We start from the raw sequence: 13,674 nt of genomic DNA on the forward strand, positions 1-13,674 counted from the left end.
CAGAGTGGGGGGTTTAAAAACCCAAATGATAAAAGAAGTGTCTGAGGCTTTAAGAAATAGACACCCTCAGTGGCCATTCCGCGGCAACCACAAAAGTTTTGTTAGCATTCCAGGCTTCGTTTCTGTCAGTAAAAGGTAGAAGGAGAAGACGGGGCCATTTCCAGGGCTCTTAGTCTTTGAGGAAGGACTCATCAGACCACAGCAACTTGTCACTACCTAACTTGTATGACTCATCCTGGCTGCTTATGACTGTTCAACAACAGCCATTCCACTTAAGCCACTGTGCTGTAACCATTAGAGCTTCAGACTAGGATCTGAGAGACAGGTTCAAATTCCCAATCTGATGTGGAAGCTCACTTGGTGACCTTGGGCCAGTCACATACTGTCAGCCTAACCTATCTCATAAGGTTATTGTGTGGAGAAAATGAAAGAGAGAGGAATGATGTAAGGTGTTTTGGGTCCCCATTGGGGGAAAAGAAGAGCTATGAATGAAGTAAATAAAAATGTTTCTGAAGAGGGGGGCAAATAAAAGGTAGGTTGGTTGGTAGGTGGGAAGCAGAAAAAAAAAGAAGCTATGAGGGTTTTCAAGGAAGGGAAACAGTTAATAGCATGGGAGTGATGAGATGTCCCCTGCAAGTTCTTGTAGGTCACCTGCTTCTAATGTTCCTTTCAGAGAAGGGAAAAGGAAATAGTGGGAGAGTGGGAAATGAGATTCCTCTCTTCAAGTTCTTGCAGGTTCCCACTTGTGATTGTATAATCTCTTAGGATATTTTTAAATTCAGAGAGTTATTTTACAAACTGAGAATACAATAATTAAAATAGGAAATAGCATCAAATAGCAACCAGCATAATTTTTGTGCATATATTTTAATCATTTGACATTTTCATCATTAATCTTGTCTTCTTACCTTGACAGATTTAAATTACTTTGAAAATTGTGTGAATGAAGATGATATAGCTTGTCTTTGCAAACAAAACCAAAGGGAGGATTCTGAAAGCAACCCCCTCTGCATGCTCAGTTTCATTATGCCAGGGCTGACCTCTGGGTCATGTGTTGCTGAGTGTGAAAAAGCAGCTGCTAATGAAAAAGAAGACCATTTTTTGTCTGATGAAATATATACAAGAGTAGAAATTAGTCCCCCAAACAGTTGCCACTCCATGGTACCAGTCAAAGACCCTAAGTTGCTCTCAGAAACACTCATTTCTAAGACAAATGAAAACATCAGCAATGCATCCCATGAATGTTCCTTCTCAAGTGAATCACTTGATAAAAATTCCACTATTCAGGACAACACTGTCAGTGAGAAAACTACAAATAACCAAACTAAGACTAAAGTTAATTCTGACATCTTGTCACAGAAAATAGAGAATAATCGCCCTACCTCCCACAGTGGTGGCTTACAGCAATCTAGTGATATTGGTAAAGCAGAAAAGGTGACATCAGTTCACAGCACTCACTGTGTAACCTCTAACATCGATTTATATAAACAGTTTAATACTTCTCATGAAGAAATACATATTGATGATCCATGCAAAAATAATAAATGTAAGTTCGGCAGTACTTGCAGCACACCAGAGAACATTCCACATTTGCATGCCTCTGTCTGTAACAGAGTAGTTCATGTTGCCAATGATGACAACACCAATTATATGCTTCTGGAGGAGAACTTAAATGTAAATGCTGAAGAATTATCTAAACATGCTGATGTAAATGAGATACCAAATGAGCAGCTAGAAGAAGACAGGTTGAGACTGCCAGAAATGTTTATAAAGACACCTAAGCAAAGAAACGAAGTTTTGCCTCTCAGCACTAAAAATGAATCTCAGGCTGTAGATTTGAAAATCGAAAAAAATACCAACAATAAACAAACAGAATTCCAGGCTTCCAAAGCTATGAGTGAACAATTTCTAGTAATGAATGATAAAGAAACTATAGTGTTAAAAGACAAGCAAGAGTCATTATGCACTACTGTTACAAGGAAAATGACCGAGGAAGAAAACATGGAGGAATTGTCTTCTTTATCCATAAAAACATCTGGCACTTTATTAAGTAGAAATGGCAAGTTATCCTTTGATCTGCTGAGTAAGGATAAAACTGTGAAAAAATCAGCATGCTTGGATTTACCAAGAGGATGTCAATGTGAAAGTCAGATTGTGTCTTCTTCAACTTCCAGAGTGCCTTTCTTTTTGAAAGAGCAACTAAGTATTCAAGATATAAAAAATACCCATTCAAGAAAAATTGGGGAGAATATAAACATAAAAGGTGCTGAAAAAACAGAAAAAACAAGTAAGAAATTATTTACATGTTCATAGTTGTTTCAAAGCATTGTCCATGTACTGTCATACTAATGGTTCTAGTTTCAGGTGACTGATGTTTAACAATTTGGCAGCATCTGCTAGGATCCATACTCAAAGACAAAGTGTTCCAGTTCATACCAGATGATTTCCTACACGGACAGTGTTTCTGTGCTGGAAACAATATGTATATTTATACACAGTATAAAATGTGACAAACACATGTGTGCTTATTTTACTTCATGCACATATATCATGAGAATCAATTGATAGTCATGGATACCCGAACTCAATGTACAACTTAATCACTACTCTGAACTGTCACAACCTGAGTTCAATCCCAACAGAAGTCATTTTCAGGTAGCCAGCTCAAGGCTGACTCAGCCTAACATCCTTCCAAGGTCGCTAAAATGAGTACTTAGCTTGCTGAGGTAAAATCAGAGGTGGGATCCAGCAGGTTCTCACAGGTTCCCAAGAGTAGGTTACTAATTATTTGTGTGTGCCGAGAGGGGGTTACTAATTGGTGATTTTGCCACGTGATTTTTGCCTTAGTTATGCCCCTCCTCTCAGCAGTAGCGTGCAGAACTGGAAGCAGTCCAGCAGGAGGTGCACCGGCATGCGTGGCAGCCTGCGCCTGCATGCATTCATTTCCCGCCCAAGGACCGGTGCAGTGGCTGTGTCCTTGCCACAGCCCTGCCCAGGAATGCCCTGCCCCCGGAATGCCCCACCCAGCCCCATTGGCGCTACGCCACAGTTTGAATCCCACCACCATGGGAACCTGTTACTAAAATTTTTGGATCCCACCACTGGGTAAAATGTAGATGATTGGGGAAGGCAACAGCAAACCATCCTGTAAATGTAGTTTGCCTGGTAAACGTTGCGATGTGAAGTCAGCCCATGGGTCAGTAATGACCCAGGGCTTGCACAGTGCAGTACCTTTACCTTTAGTTTAATGTCTGTATACTCATTTTGTAATGCAGTATTGGGATAAAAAAATGAATTACTGATTAAATTATTGCATTTTGCTTCATCTTTAAGATAATATTCAAATTGATAACCTTTAAGATAATATTCAAATTGATAACCTGAAGAGTAAAGCTTTTGGCAGATTTGACTTTTTAAAATTTTGTAATCTTGTTAAATGGACTATTATGTTTGTGACCTTGATGTTGGATTGATAGCTGCCTTGAATATGTGGGTATAAATGCTATTTTTCCATCCTGTAGATGACCAAGCAGTATGTTGCAGCATTCAGCCTAGCATTATATGGTCACCAGCAGAATTAATAAAGTCCTATCCTGCCTTATATAACTGCTGTTTGTGGCTACTTAGTCTGAGGTCCTGCCTGAAATGGTGCATGAAAGCCCTGCTTGGCGCTAATGAACTGCTGGCTTGCCTCTTTGATTGTCAGGTCTTACTGTGGAATTTGGGTTGGTATGCTTCAACAGCGTACCTTCCATATCCCATAGCAATATTTCTATCCTACCTTTCCTCATAGCTCAGACAGCTAACAAATAATTTAAAACATCACAGTTTAAGCCAACCCCCCCAACCCTAAATGACCCTCCTCCTTCAAGACACCTGCAATTTATAACCCATTTAAAGTCCTGGTGAATACAATAAGACTTGTAGCGCCTCCTAAAAATTTCTAACAACAGTACCTCCCTCACTTCCTCAGACAGTATGTTACATAAAGTGAGGGTTGCACTGGAGAAGGCTCTGGTTGCATCAGATTGGCTACCTTAAACTGGTGAACTGCTACTAGATGGCAGCTTGAAGAATGTAGTTGGCACATAAAACATATGGGAGAAGACAGTTTTTTAGATATGTGGGTCCTAGTCTGTAATGGGCTCTAATGGTCATAACCAGCACTTTGAATGGGACTCAGAAGCAAATGGGCAGCTGATGTAGCTCTCTTAAGACAGGCAAAACATGTCCCTATTGGCTAATTCCTGAGAATAATTGGTAAAGAAATTTTCCAAAGGAGATTTTTGATATTGCATAGTGGTTCATTAGAAAGGCAGCAGGAGTCAAGTTCGTAAGGTAGCTTTTTGGATGTCATTTATTGGCTTCAGGGAGAGGACAGGAGTTGAAGAAAAATCTGAAGCAGAGGACTTGTAGGTCCTGATGACAGGAAGCATAATGAACTCACGGCTAATTTGTTGTAGGAGTAAACTAAAAATGTCTGTATAGATAAGCTAACTAGATTTCAATATCAGAAGAATGAATAAGGAGCCATGACACAAAGATTGGGTTGGTGCTGGGAGATATGAACTCCAGTTCCATTATATTTCCCTTAAACAGTTTTTATTTTCCTTAATCTCTCTTATTCTTGAGCCCCTTTTTTCACTCTAGTACTTCAGTGCCTCCTCACCATTACTCTGGCTCTGTGGGAGGTGATTACTATCCACAAACCAGTTTCTGTGCCTACTTGAGGGATGGCATTTGACTGGTGAAAAGAAATCTTGGCCAATGGACCATTAAAAATAACATTCAAGTAGTTAAAGGGTTCATTTTCGAAACATAATTTAATTTTTAAGAATGTAACGATGGAAGATTCCATCCAGTCCACCACAAAATTAATCCAGCTCGTAGCAATATTATAATAAAGCACAGAGACCACTTCTCCCCTCCTCCATGTGGCACAAGCACATTACTGTGCTCTACAGAGGGGAATGGGTGCCTTGGAAAAATAAAGAAGGTGCACACAATGTTCTTATGTCCTATAATACAGTGTCTTAATTCAGTTAAAGAGGGTTTAATCTCCATGTGGCTGTTTAAAGCAATGCCCTCTCACAGATAGATTCCAACAGCAGACATAGAAAATCTGAAAATGGAGCATTTATGTTTTCAGCACAAATTGTACACATGCGTGTGTGTACTATTGTACAAATGTAACTACTTTGAATGTAACTACTTTGAATGTAATGGCTCTGTGTGCATGCTACAACAGTAATGGTAAAAACTGCTCAGCAGGAACTACTTCTGGCATTTCATTTGCCAAGGCTAGCACCTGGTCAAGCCAATCAAATTCAGATAAAACCAGTTAAATTGCTGCTAATCCTTAATTCTAGAAATGCACCTCTCTGATAATTGTGTGCATTTCTGTTGTTTCTTTCCTGATGCATTTAGTGATACAATTTAATTGGGGAAAACAGCAGAAGTTATTTAGAGAAAGTTGATGAATATCTGCTTCGAAATGTAGTGTGTGAGCACATACATGACCCTGACACAGCCATCCTCAGCATGGTATCCATGGGTGCCTGCTGATGAGTTCTTGGCAGTATCAGTTGCAGCTTTTCCTCACTTCATTGGATGAGAAAGCATTGGAAACACCTGCCCCCATCACAGGAGGATGCTTGACTTGGAACTGCTTAATATTTTGTGGATCCTCCCAACATTTTGTGATTGGACCAAGCCCCCCTGGCAAACTTTTTGTTATAGTGCTGATTATCTGTTCTCAAAATTTCTGAAGTACTAAGAGTTTCAGCAAAATTAAGGACCCCTGCTCTGGTTATAACAGGGGGAGTATTGGGCCCTGGTTCTTTGCATTGATATCACAGAGTATAAAAATAATGCTTCTACTTACACAAAGGTTTTCTTAACTTTACAGAACATATAGTTACCCTCAGTCAATTGTTTGGCATCTCAACCTTCACACAATTGCTTGGGGCCATCAGATTTGAATCCATTAGCATCTTAGAGAACAACAAGGTTTTTTTATTTATTTATTTATTTATTTTATTTATTATTCCACTTTTATACCGCCCTCCCCCGAGGGGCTCAGGGCGGTTCACAACATTAGGCAGGACAGTGGATATTAAGAATTAAAACAATTTAAAAGCAGCATTCAGTTTCTATATCAATTAAAATAAGGATGGCATCCGGCTATTAAAATCTCTACATAAGGGAACAGCGGGCTTTAGTTGTTTCTAGGCACCCTATCAGCGGCTGGACTCTCCAAAAGCCCGGTGGAATAACTCGGTCTTACAGGCCCTGCAGAACTCGTTAAGGTCCCGCAGGGCCCGGACAGTTGGAGGAAGAGCATTCCACCAGGCAGGGGCCAGGGCCGTAAATGCCCTGGCCCTAGTGGAGGCCAGCCGCATCATAGAGGGGGCTGGGATCACGAGCAGGTTGGCCTCTGCTGAACGCAGAGACCGACGCGGGACGTATGGGGCCAGACGGTCTCTCAGATACGAAGGTCCCAGACCGCGTAAGGCCTTAAAGGTTAGCACCAGTACCTTGAAGACAATCCGGAACTCAACTGGGAGCCAATGCAAGCGATGCAACACGGGCATGATGTGATCTCTAAAGGCACCTCCCGTGAGCAAACGAGCCGCCGCATGCTGGACCAGTTTCAATTTCCGGATCAGCCGCAGGGGAAGGCCAGCGTAGAGCAAGTTGCAATAGTCCAGCCTGGAGGTGACCGTTGCATGGATTACAGTGGCCAGGTCCGCCTGGGAGAGGAAGGGGGCCAGTCGCCGGGCTTGTCGAAGATGAAAAAACGCAACCCGGGTTACATGGGCCACCTGGGTCTCCATCGAAAGAGACGAATCCAGGTGGACCCCCAGGCTGCGGACGGAAGGGGTCGGTGCCAATGAGACCCCCCCCACACCGGCGGCTGGAAATCCCCCGCCCTCCCCCCACGGCCTAGCCAGAGAATCTCCGTCTTCGTTGGATTCAGCTTTAACCTGCTCTGCTTCAACCAACCAGCTACCGCCTCCAAACAGTGCTGTAGAGCTGCAGGGGCGGCGACCGCTCCCCCCTCCATCGACAGAATGAGCTGGGTGTCATCAGCATATTGGTGACAGACCAGCCCAAAGCTCCGTACCAGCTGAGCAAGGGGTTGCATGTAGATGTTAAACAACAGCGGGGACAACAGCGCTCCCTGAGGCACCCCACAATGAAGTGGGCACCGTCGGGAGGCCTGGTCCCCGCACCACACTTGCTGACCCCGGTCCCGGAGAAACGAGGCAATCCATTGAAGGACAGTGCCCCGCACTCCGGAAACCGCCAGGCTGTGGGTCAAAAGGTCATGGTCGACCACATCAAACGCTGCGGTAAGGTCCAAGCTGCATATGGAGCCCAGCACGGTCAAGCTGCATATGGAGCCCAGCACGGACGCCAGACTGGAAGGGATTGAAGGCCGATGTGTCCTCCAGAAAGCCCTGAAGCTGCTCCAGCACCACTCTCTCAATCACCTTCCCCAGAAACGAAAGATTCGAAACGGGGCGGTAATTGGCCGGATCACTAGGATCTAATGACGGTCTTTTTAAGAGTGGGCGGACCACTGCCTCCTTCAACCCACCAGGAAAAGCTCCTTGCTCGAGGGAGCTATTGATGATATTCAACAGGTGGGGTCGTAACTCCTCTCGGCATGTTTTAATAAGCCAAGAGGGGCACGGATCCAGAGGACAGGTAGTAGGTCTAACAGCAGCCAGGACTCTGTCGACAGCGGCTTCAGAGAGCAGGGAAAACTGGGCCAGACAAGGGCCAGAAGACGGCAAGGGAGCCTCCAGTTCGCCAATTGTCTCCAAGGTGGCAGGAAGGTCTTGGCAGAGCGACGCGACTTTATCTGCGAAATAGCTCATAAAAGCCTCACAGCTAATAGCCAATTGGGCATTTTTTGAACCCTCAGATATTGAGGTGAGAGATCGAATAATAGGGAACAATTGTGCTGGGCAAGAGCTAGCAGATGCGAGAGAGGAGGAGAAGAACACTCTCTTCGCCTCCTTCATCGCCATCTCATTTAGGAGTATAAGCTTCCAAAGCACCCTTCCTCAGATCCACCAATAATTTCCAATGATGGGATTTCTACTTATGGAGCATGGCTTCCTCCCCTCCCCCACTGCTACAAACCCAAATGCCCCTGAAAAGCTGCTTCTGCAGTATGTGGGACCCCCTAGGAACAGCATGAGAAGGGACTCAGAAATTGGCTCATTTCCATCCATAGAAATCCTTTGTGGGATCCATCCTAGCAAGATGGAGACAATGTTCTGAACCATCTACTATATATAGCTAACAGTTCATTGTAAGTGGATATCAAAATTAGGCAGAAAACTTAATGTTTACTGATCCTTTTTGAAGTGTACTATTTGAAGATTTACTGGTATTTGTTAGTCATAGACAGTGTCAATGGCAAAAGTAATATGCTGCAAGTTTTGCTTCTAATTCTGATAAAGATTATATATTTATAATAATACTAGCAGGGCCCGGCCACGAGTTGCTGTGGCAATTGTCCTTCTCATCACAGTCCGCAACCCACACAGATGTCCATGCAGGTCCAATGATCCACAGCATAGCCTTTTGGGGTGGTCAAATGGAATCCCTCTTTCCCTTTCAGTTCACATTGTTATATGGTGGTGGTTTTTTTTAGTATAATGTAACCCTTTCCATTCCACAACGCAACTGTCCAGAGTGCGAATCCCCCTGTCCATGTGGCTGGTTGACACACACAGTCCTGGCTTGGGTAAGGCAGAACTGGGGCAAGGAGGCTATCCCAGTCAGGCAGCAGAGGCAGGGTGGTGAGGCGCTCAGATCGAGGTCAGCTACCTGGGTTTTTAAAGGGCCACGTGCAAAAGAAGCAGAGCCAGTAGTGTTGGTTCGCCCCCACCTGCGGATTTTCTTAGAAGAAAAAGGCACACTCCAGCTTGCTTTTAGTAAAAGAGAGCTGTGGTGAATATGGGTGAGGAAGTGGGTAAGTGGTGGTTGGATGTGAGGGAGGGCAGAGTGAGGTGTGTGAGGATGAGCTGGATGTGTATGAGAGTATGTGTGTTGTGTGGTAGTAGTGGGTGAGGCACAGAGAGTGAAAGTTACCTGCATGTATGTGTGTGTGGGGGGAACCCCACCTGACATCTCACACGGCAAAGTGTGTATGTGTTTCACTTCCACTCGTATTACCTATTTACTGTTCTCACTGCTCATCTCTGCCCATCAGCACGAACATTCTAAGCCCTCATACCAATCGCTCAGGCCACACATAGGCTGCACGAACATTCTAAGGGTGACAGTTAAACAGAGCCAGCTTCATGGGCTGGTGCGCCAGGAAAAAGACGTTTTACCTGGCTCAGGTATGGACTTTTGGTGATTTGAAGGTCCGATTACCTGCCCAGAACAGGGAGGAACGTCATGTGAAAATTTGGGGGTGATCCGTCCAACCGTTTCGACATTAGGGTGTGACTAACAAAGTCACTGTTAGCTTTTTATATATATAGATATTCAAGTAATAGTAATATTTGAATACAAATAATTTTTGAAACTAAAATAGTTTCTCGATATTCCTCTGTTAAAAAATAATGAAAAAATGTTACAGATTCACTGATATCTTCTGGTTTAAAACAAATTTGATGTATTATAGATGAGAGATACCAGGAGTTTTGTTACCATATACTTGGAGAATAAACTGCAGTTACTATTTCCCCCTTGTCCATCAGCTTCTACCAGCATGAATAGAATAGATGACACTTTGAATACTGGAAGTATCGCTCCAGGTCTCAAGAGAAATCCTACTGATGAGTGGAATGCAACAGCAAAGACTTTTTGTGAAACTTCTTTTCCCACAGAATATGTAAGTCAATTAAAAATACTTCAGAGCAGACCTTGGTGAGCTAACTCTAAAGATATGTATAGTATATATGCATCTGGTTGCTTTAAGACCCACTTGATCTCTAAAATAATATATAGAGGGCAAATGTGGCAACATTTTTCACAATTAAAGTTGATGGAAAACAGCAGGAAAAAGTCACAGCACATAAATCTAGTGGATCTTAGCTAGTCTTTCTGACTTGAAGACTAGGTCTCAGAATAACGTACAAGTATAAATCCAAGTATATTCTATTCTTCTGCTTACTTTCCATCCATCCTCTTGGCCACGGGAGACTTGCAGACTTTGCATGCTATGCAGTTCATATAAAACAGGAGTTTAGTAGCATCTTTAACTAAATTACATAGGCTTTCAAGAGTCAGAACTTACTTCACCAAATGCAGTTAATATGCTATTTATGAACTATTGCCTTTTAAAGACTTTGCTATTGGATTTTCTGGAGGGAGAAAAAGTCTAGAGAAGTTGGTGGTGGGGAGGATCCTATAATCCATAAATCTTGCACATCTCCTGCTTGCTTAATAAGATCATAAATCTGCAAGCATACCTAATTAGAACTTCATCTCTCATGTGCTAAATACTAGGAAGTCCAACCCTATTACAACAAACAAAAACATTTTGGAGTACTAAACATATTTTTAAAAATTAAGACATCAACATGCTAGAACTGGAAACTATAATAAACCATTTTATAGTTATCTCCCAGATAACAGCTCTAAACCCAAAGAATGACTACATATAGGTTGATCATCTCCTTTTACTGTTATCTCTACATAATACCCAAAGCATATGGGCTGGCCATCTCCTAATGAATCAGTCACACTTCCCATTCTCAGTTGTTCAAGTTTCTGATCTATTACAGAGAAAACTACAATATTCAATGTTGTAAACATGAGGTCCTCCAGATGACATTGTTCACAGTGCAACAGGCACATTAAACCATTATAAGAATGTATCTGGCATACATGAAGCAGCCAAAACAAATATTAGGCGAATACCGGTATATAAATCATTATTCCTACACAGTAATGGGGGTGGATCGTTCCAATTGTGAAAGTAGCAAAATGGAACAATTCATGGCCAATTTAGATGCTTCTATATAATTACAGAAAAATATGAACTTGTAAATTAATCACTCCTCTTCCCAGTCTAATGTTCCAGAAGGGTGGAATATTAAGAATAGTTGAAAATCTGCTGGAAGAACTTGCTCAGTACCCTTGTAGAGTAGGAATTGTATATATTTTCAAATTGTCCATCCCCCCATCTTATGATTCCTCAGAACTTGTCTTCAGTATTGGGCAATGAAACTAGAACCATGCATTTCTGCATATAACACCCTGGTATGTAGGAAAATGTAAAATTTTACCAACTTCCCTTTTTGAATCCCCTCCCATCCTCAAAGTGAAATTCTTATGATATGTTGAGGGTATTTGAACATCTGCAGAGTTGGGGGGGGGGATGAGGAACTTTGCCAGTTCATGCTCCTAATGTCTTATATTGTTCTGGCAGAGAATATTTCAGTTACAGCAAAATATCCCCACCCCCTTTGCCATGAATCCTTACAAGCCCCTAACTTGTATATGCCAATACATACAACTTGAGTGGCAAGTATAGAAGCCAGTGGAAACCTGCCTATCTGACAGACTTGCACCTTGTGTGTGTGTGTTAAGCGCTGTCAAATGGATTCTTACTCATGTTGATTATGAATAAACGTCCTCCAAAACATCCTGTTGTTAACTGCCTTCCTCAAGCTTTGCAAACTGAGAGCTGGGGCTTCCTTTGTAGAGTCTCAAGTTGGGTCTCCCTCTTTTCCTGCTGCCTTAAACTTTTCTGAGCATTGTTGGCCTTTCCAGTGACTCTTGAATTCTCCTAGGCCTGTTCCGTACGGGCTCTTGCAGTGGCTGCACACCGGCATATACGATTCTGGTGTGGCCCTGGAGCTGTTTGCACACTGAGGTGCAAGGGGCTCCAGAGCGGCCGCGGCCCACAGAGGTGCCTCCATTTTGTTTTCCCACACTTATCATCTCTCCCTGTGGAGCTCTGAAGGGACAGGGAGACGCGCCCATGCTGCCCTCTGACCCCCGGGGGTCGAAGGGCAGCGTGGGTGTGTCTCCTCTTCCTGCAGAGCTTCACAGGGAGAGAAAGTAAGTGTGGGGAAAGCAGGAGGTGCCTAAAAGTGGTGCCTACAACCCAGTGCTGTTTGTATGGTGCCAGCTGGGAAATGCGGTTTCTGGGAAAAAGCATGGTGCTGCCTCGATGCAGAGGCAGCAGACGTGCGAACAGCACCTCTGGAACAGTGTTTTTACTATTCCAGGGGCACTGTTTTTGGCCAGTGTGAAGTGGACCCAATGTGACCAAATACGACAGTGTCAGTTTAGTCATTTTAACTTCTAGGGCCAGTTCAGGCAGTTTCACAGCACATTTTTTCATCTTATCTTGGTTTAGTCTGTGCTGAGTTCTTGCTATTGTTGATGTCATGCTACGTGTTTTTGAAGGAAAAGCACAAATGCTTGACTTTTCTAATAATACATGCTGGACTGTATGAAGATTTACATTATGTTGAAAAGATATCCACCACTTTTGATTAATTTCAAGGATCACACACACACTTATTGTAGTAGATCCTAACCATAACACTTGCTTAAATCAATGCTGATGCAAGATACAATCTTTGCTAGTGTGCATTCTAAGCATCCCTTACTCTCACTGGAATCTTCCTTCTCAATCCAAGCCTCACTCAAGAGAGTGAGATGTAAACAAATCATTAAAGCAAACAAATCCATTCTACTTAGGAATCACTTGCGATGACAGGAGGTTAGTTTATGAAGCGCAAAAACATCCCCTGGACTCAACAACCAGTTCTTGTACAGTAGTTGGAATGACTTCACAGTCCTAATCAGTTGTTGATTTGGTGCATTTTTTTCTTTCCTGCTAGGTTTCCTAGTTTGTCAAGTTGCCAGATGATGATATTACTGAGGACAAATTAATTTAATTGCCTTTGGTGATGTTATGCAGCTAAATCAGACAATGTTTTGAAAATGCCAAGGGGGAAAAAGTTTAAAATAAAGGTATCAACAGTAGCAAACAACTGGGACCATGAAGAAACTTAGGCCCCTTCCGGACATGCAGAATAATGCACTTTCAATCCACTTGCACAATTGTTTGCAAGTGGATTTTGCTATTCTGCACAGTAAATTCCAGCAGCAAAGTGCGCTGAAAGTGGATTGAAAATGCATTGTTATGCATGTGCGGAAGAGGCCTTGGTCTAGTACTTGGGGCTTTACTATGTGTAGGTGGGCATGTGCGCACATATGAACATGCACCTGAATCTCTGAAAGGATACTGAAACCTTAGGGCCATTTTACTCCCTGTCTCTCTCCTTTTAACACACAATCAGTACCCCTTTTCAGATTTTCAAGTAAACAGGGTTTTCTACTATGCATACTTTTCAAAGTCAAGTGAAAAACCCAAGCAGGAAAAAACCCCGTAGAATTATAAGAACGTGCTGAAGTGGGATGGTCATAGAATTCCAGTTTTTTGTACTATCATGGTTCAGAACTGTAAGTATCTAAAGCCTTACTCAGAGTATTTAAGTACCCTATAGCTGGACAAGTAAATTGGAGCAATATTTTAACAGCATTTTGAATTAGACGGTCACAGACTCATTTCCATTTGTGAGAAAGGGCAAAAATATTTCCTTCCTTTACAAGTCAACTTTGCTACTCCCAGATATCATTTTATTTGTTTCTAATACATAAACAGCAGGAATATCCTGCATA

The 13,674-nt window shown here is 42.6% G+C and overlaps 1 protein-coding gene across 1 annotated transcript in view; it reads left to right on the forward strand.

Moving 5' to 3' along the window:
• CCDC73 (coiled-coil domain containing 73) overlaps positions 1-4,730 on the forward strand; it is a 56,552-nt gene extending 51,822 nt beyond the window's left edge. The window contains exons 13-14 of the mRNA XM_048484583.1: positions 917-2,287; positions 4,651-4,730. Coding sequence (XP_048340540.1) covers positions 917-2,287; positions 4,651-4,730 — 1,451 coding nt within the window. The remainder of the gene's footprint in view (positions 1-916; positions 2,288-4,650) is intronic.
• Positions 4,731-13,674: the final 8,944 nt, after the last annotated feature.

The sequence above is a fragment of the Sphaerodactylus townsendi genome, linkage group LG02 (assembly GCF_021028975.2).
Source record: "Sphaerodactylus townsendi isolate TG3544 linkage group LG02, MPM_Stown_v2.3, whole genome shotgun sequence".
Lineage (NCBI taxonomy): Eukaryota > Metazoa > Chordata > Lepidosauria > Squamata > Sphaerodactylidae > Sphaerodactylus > Sphaerodactylus townsendi.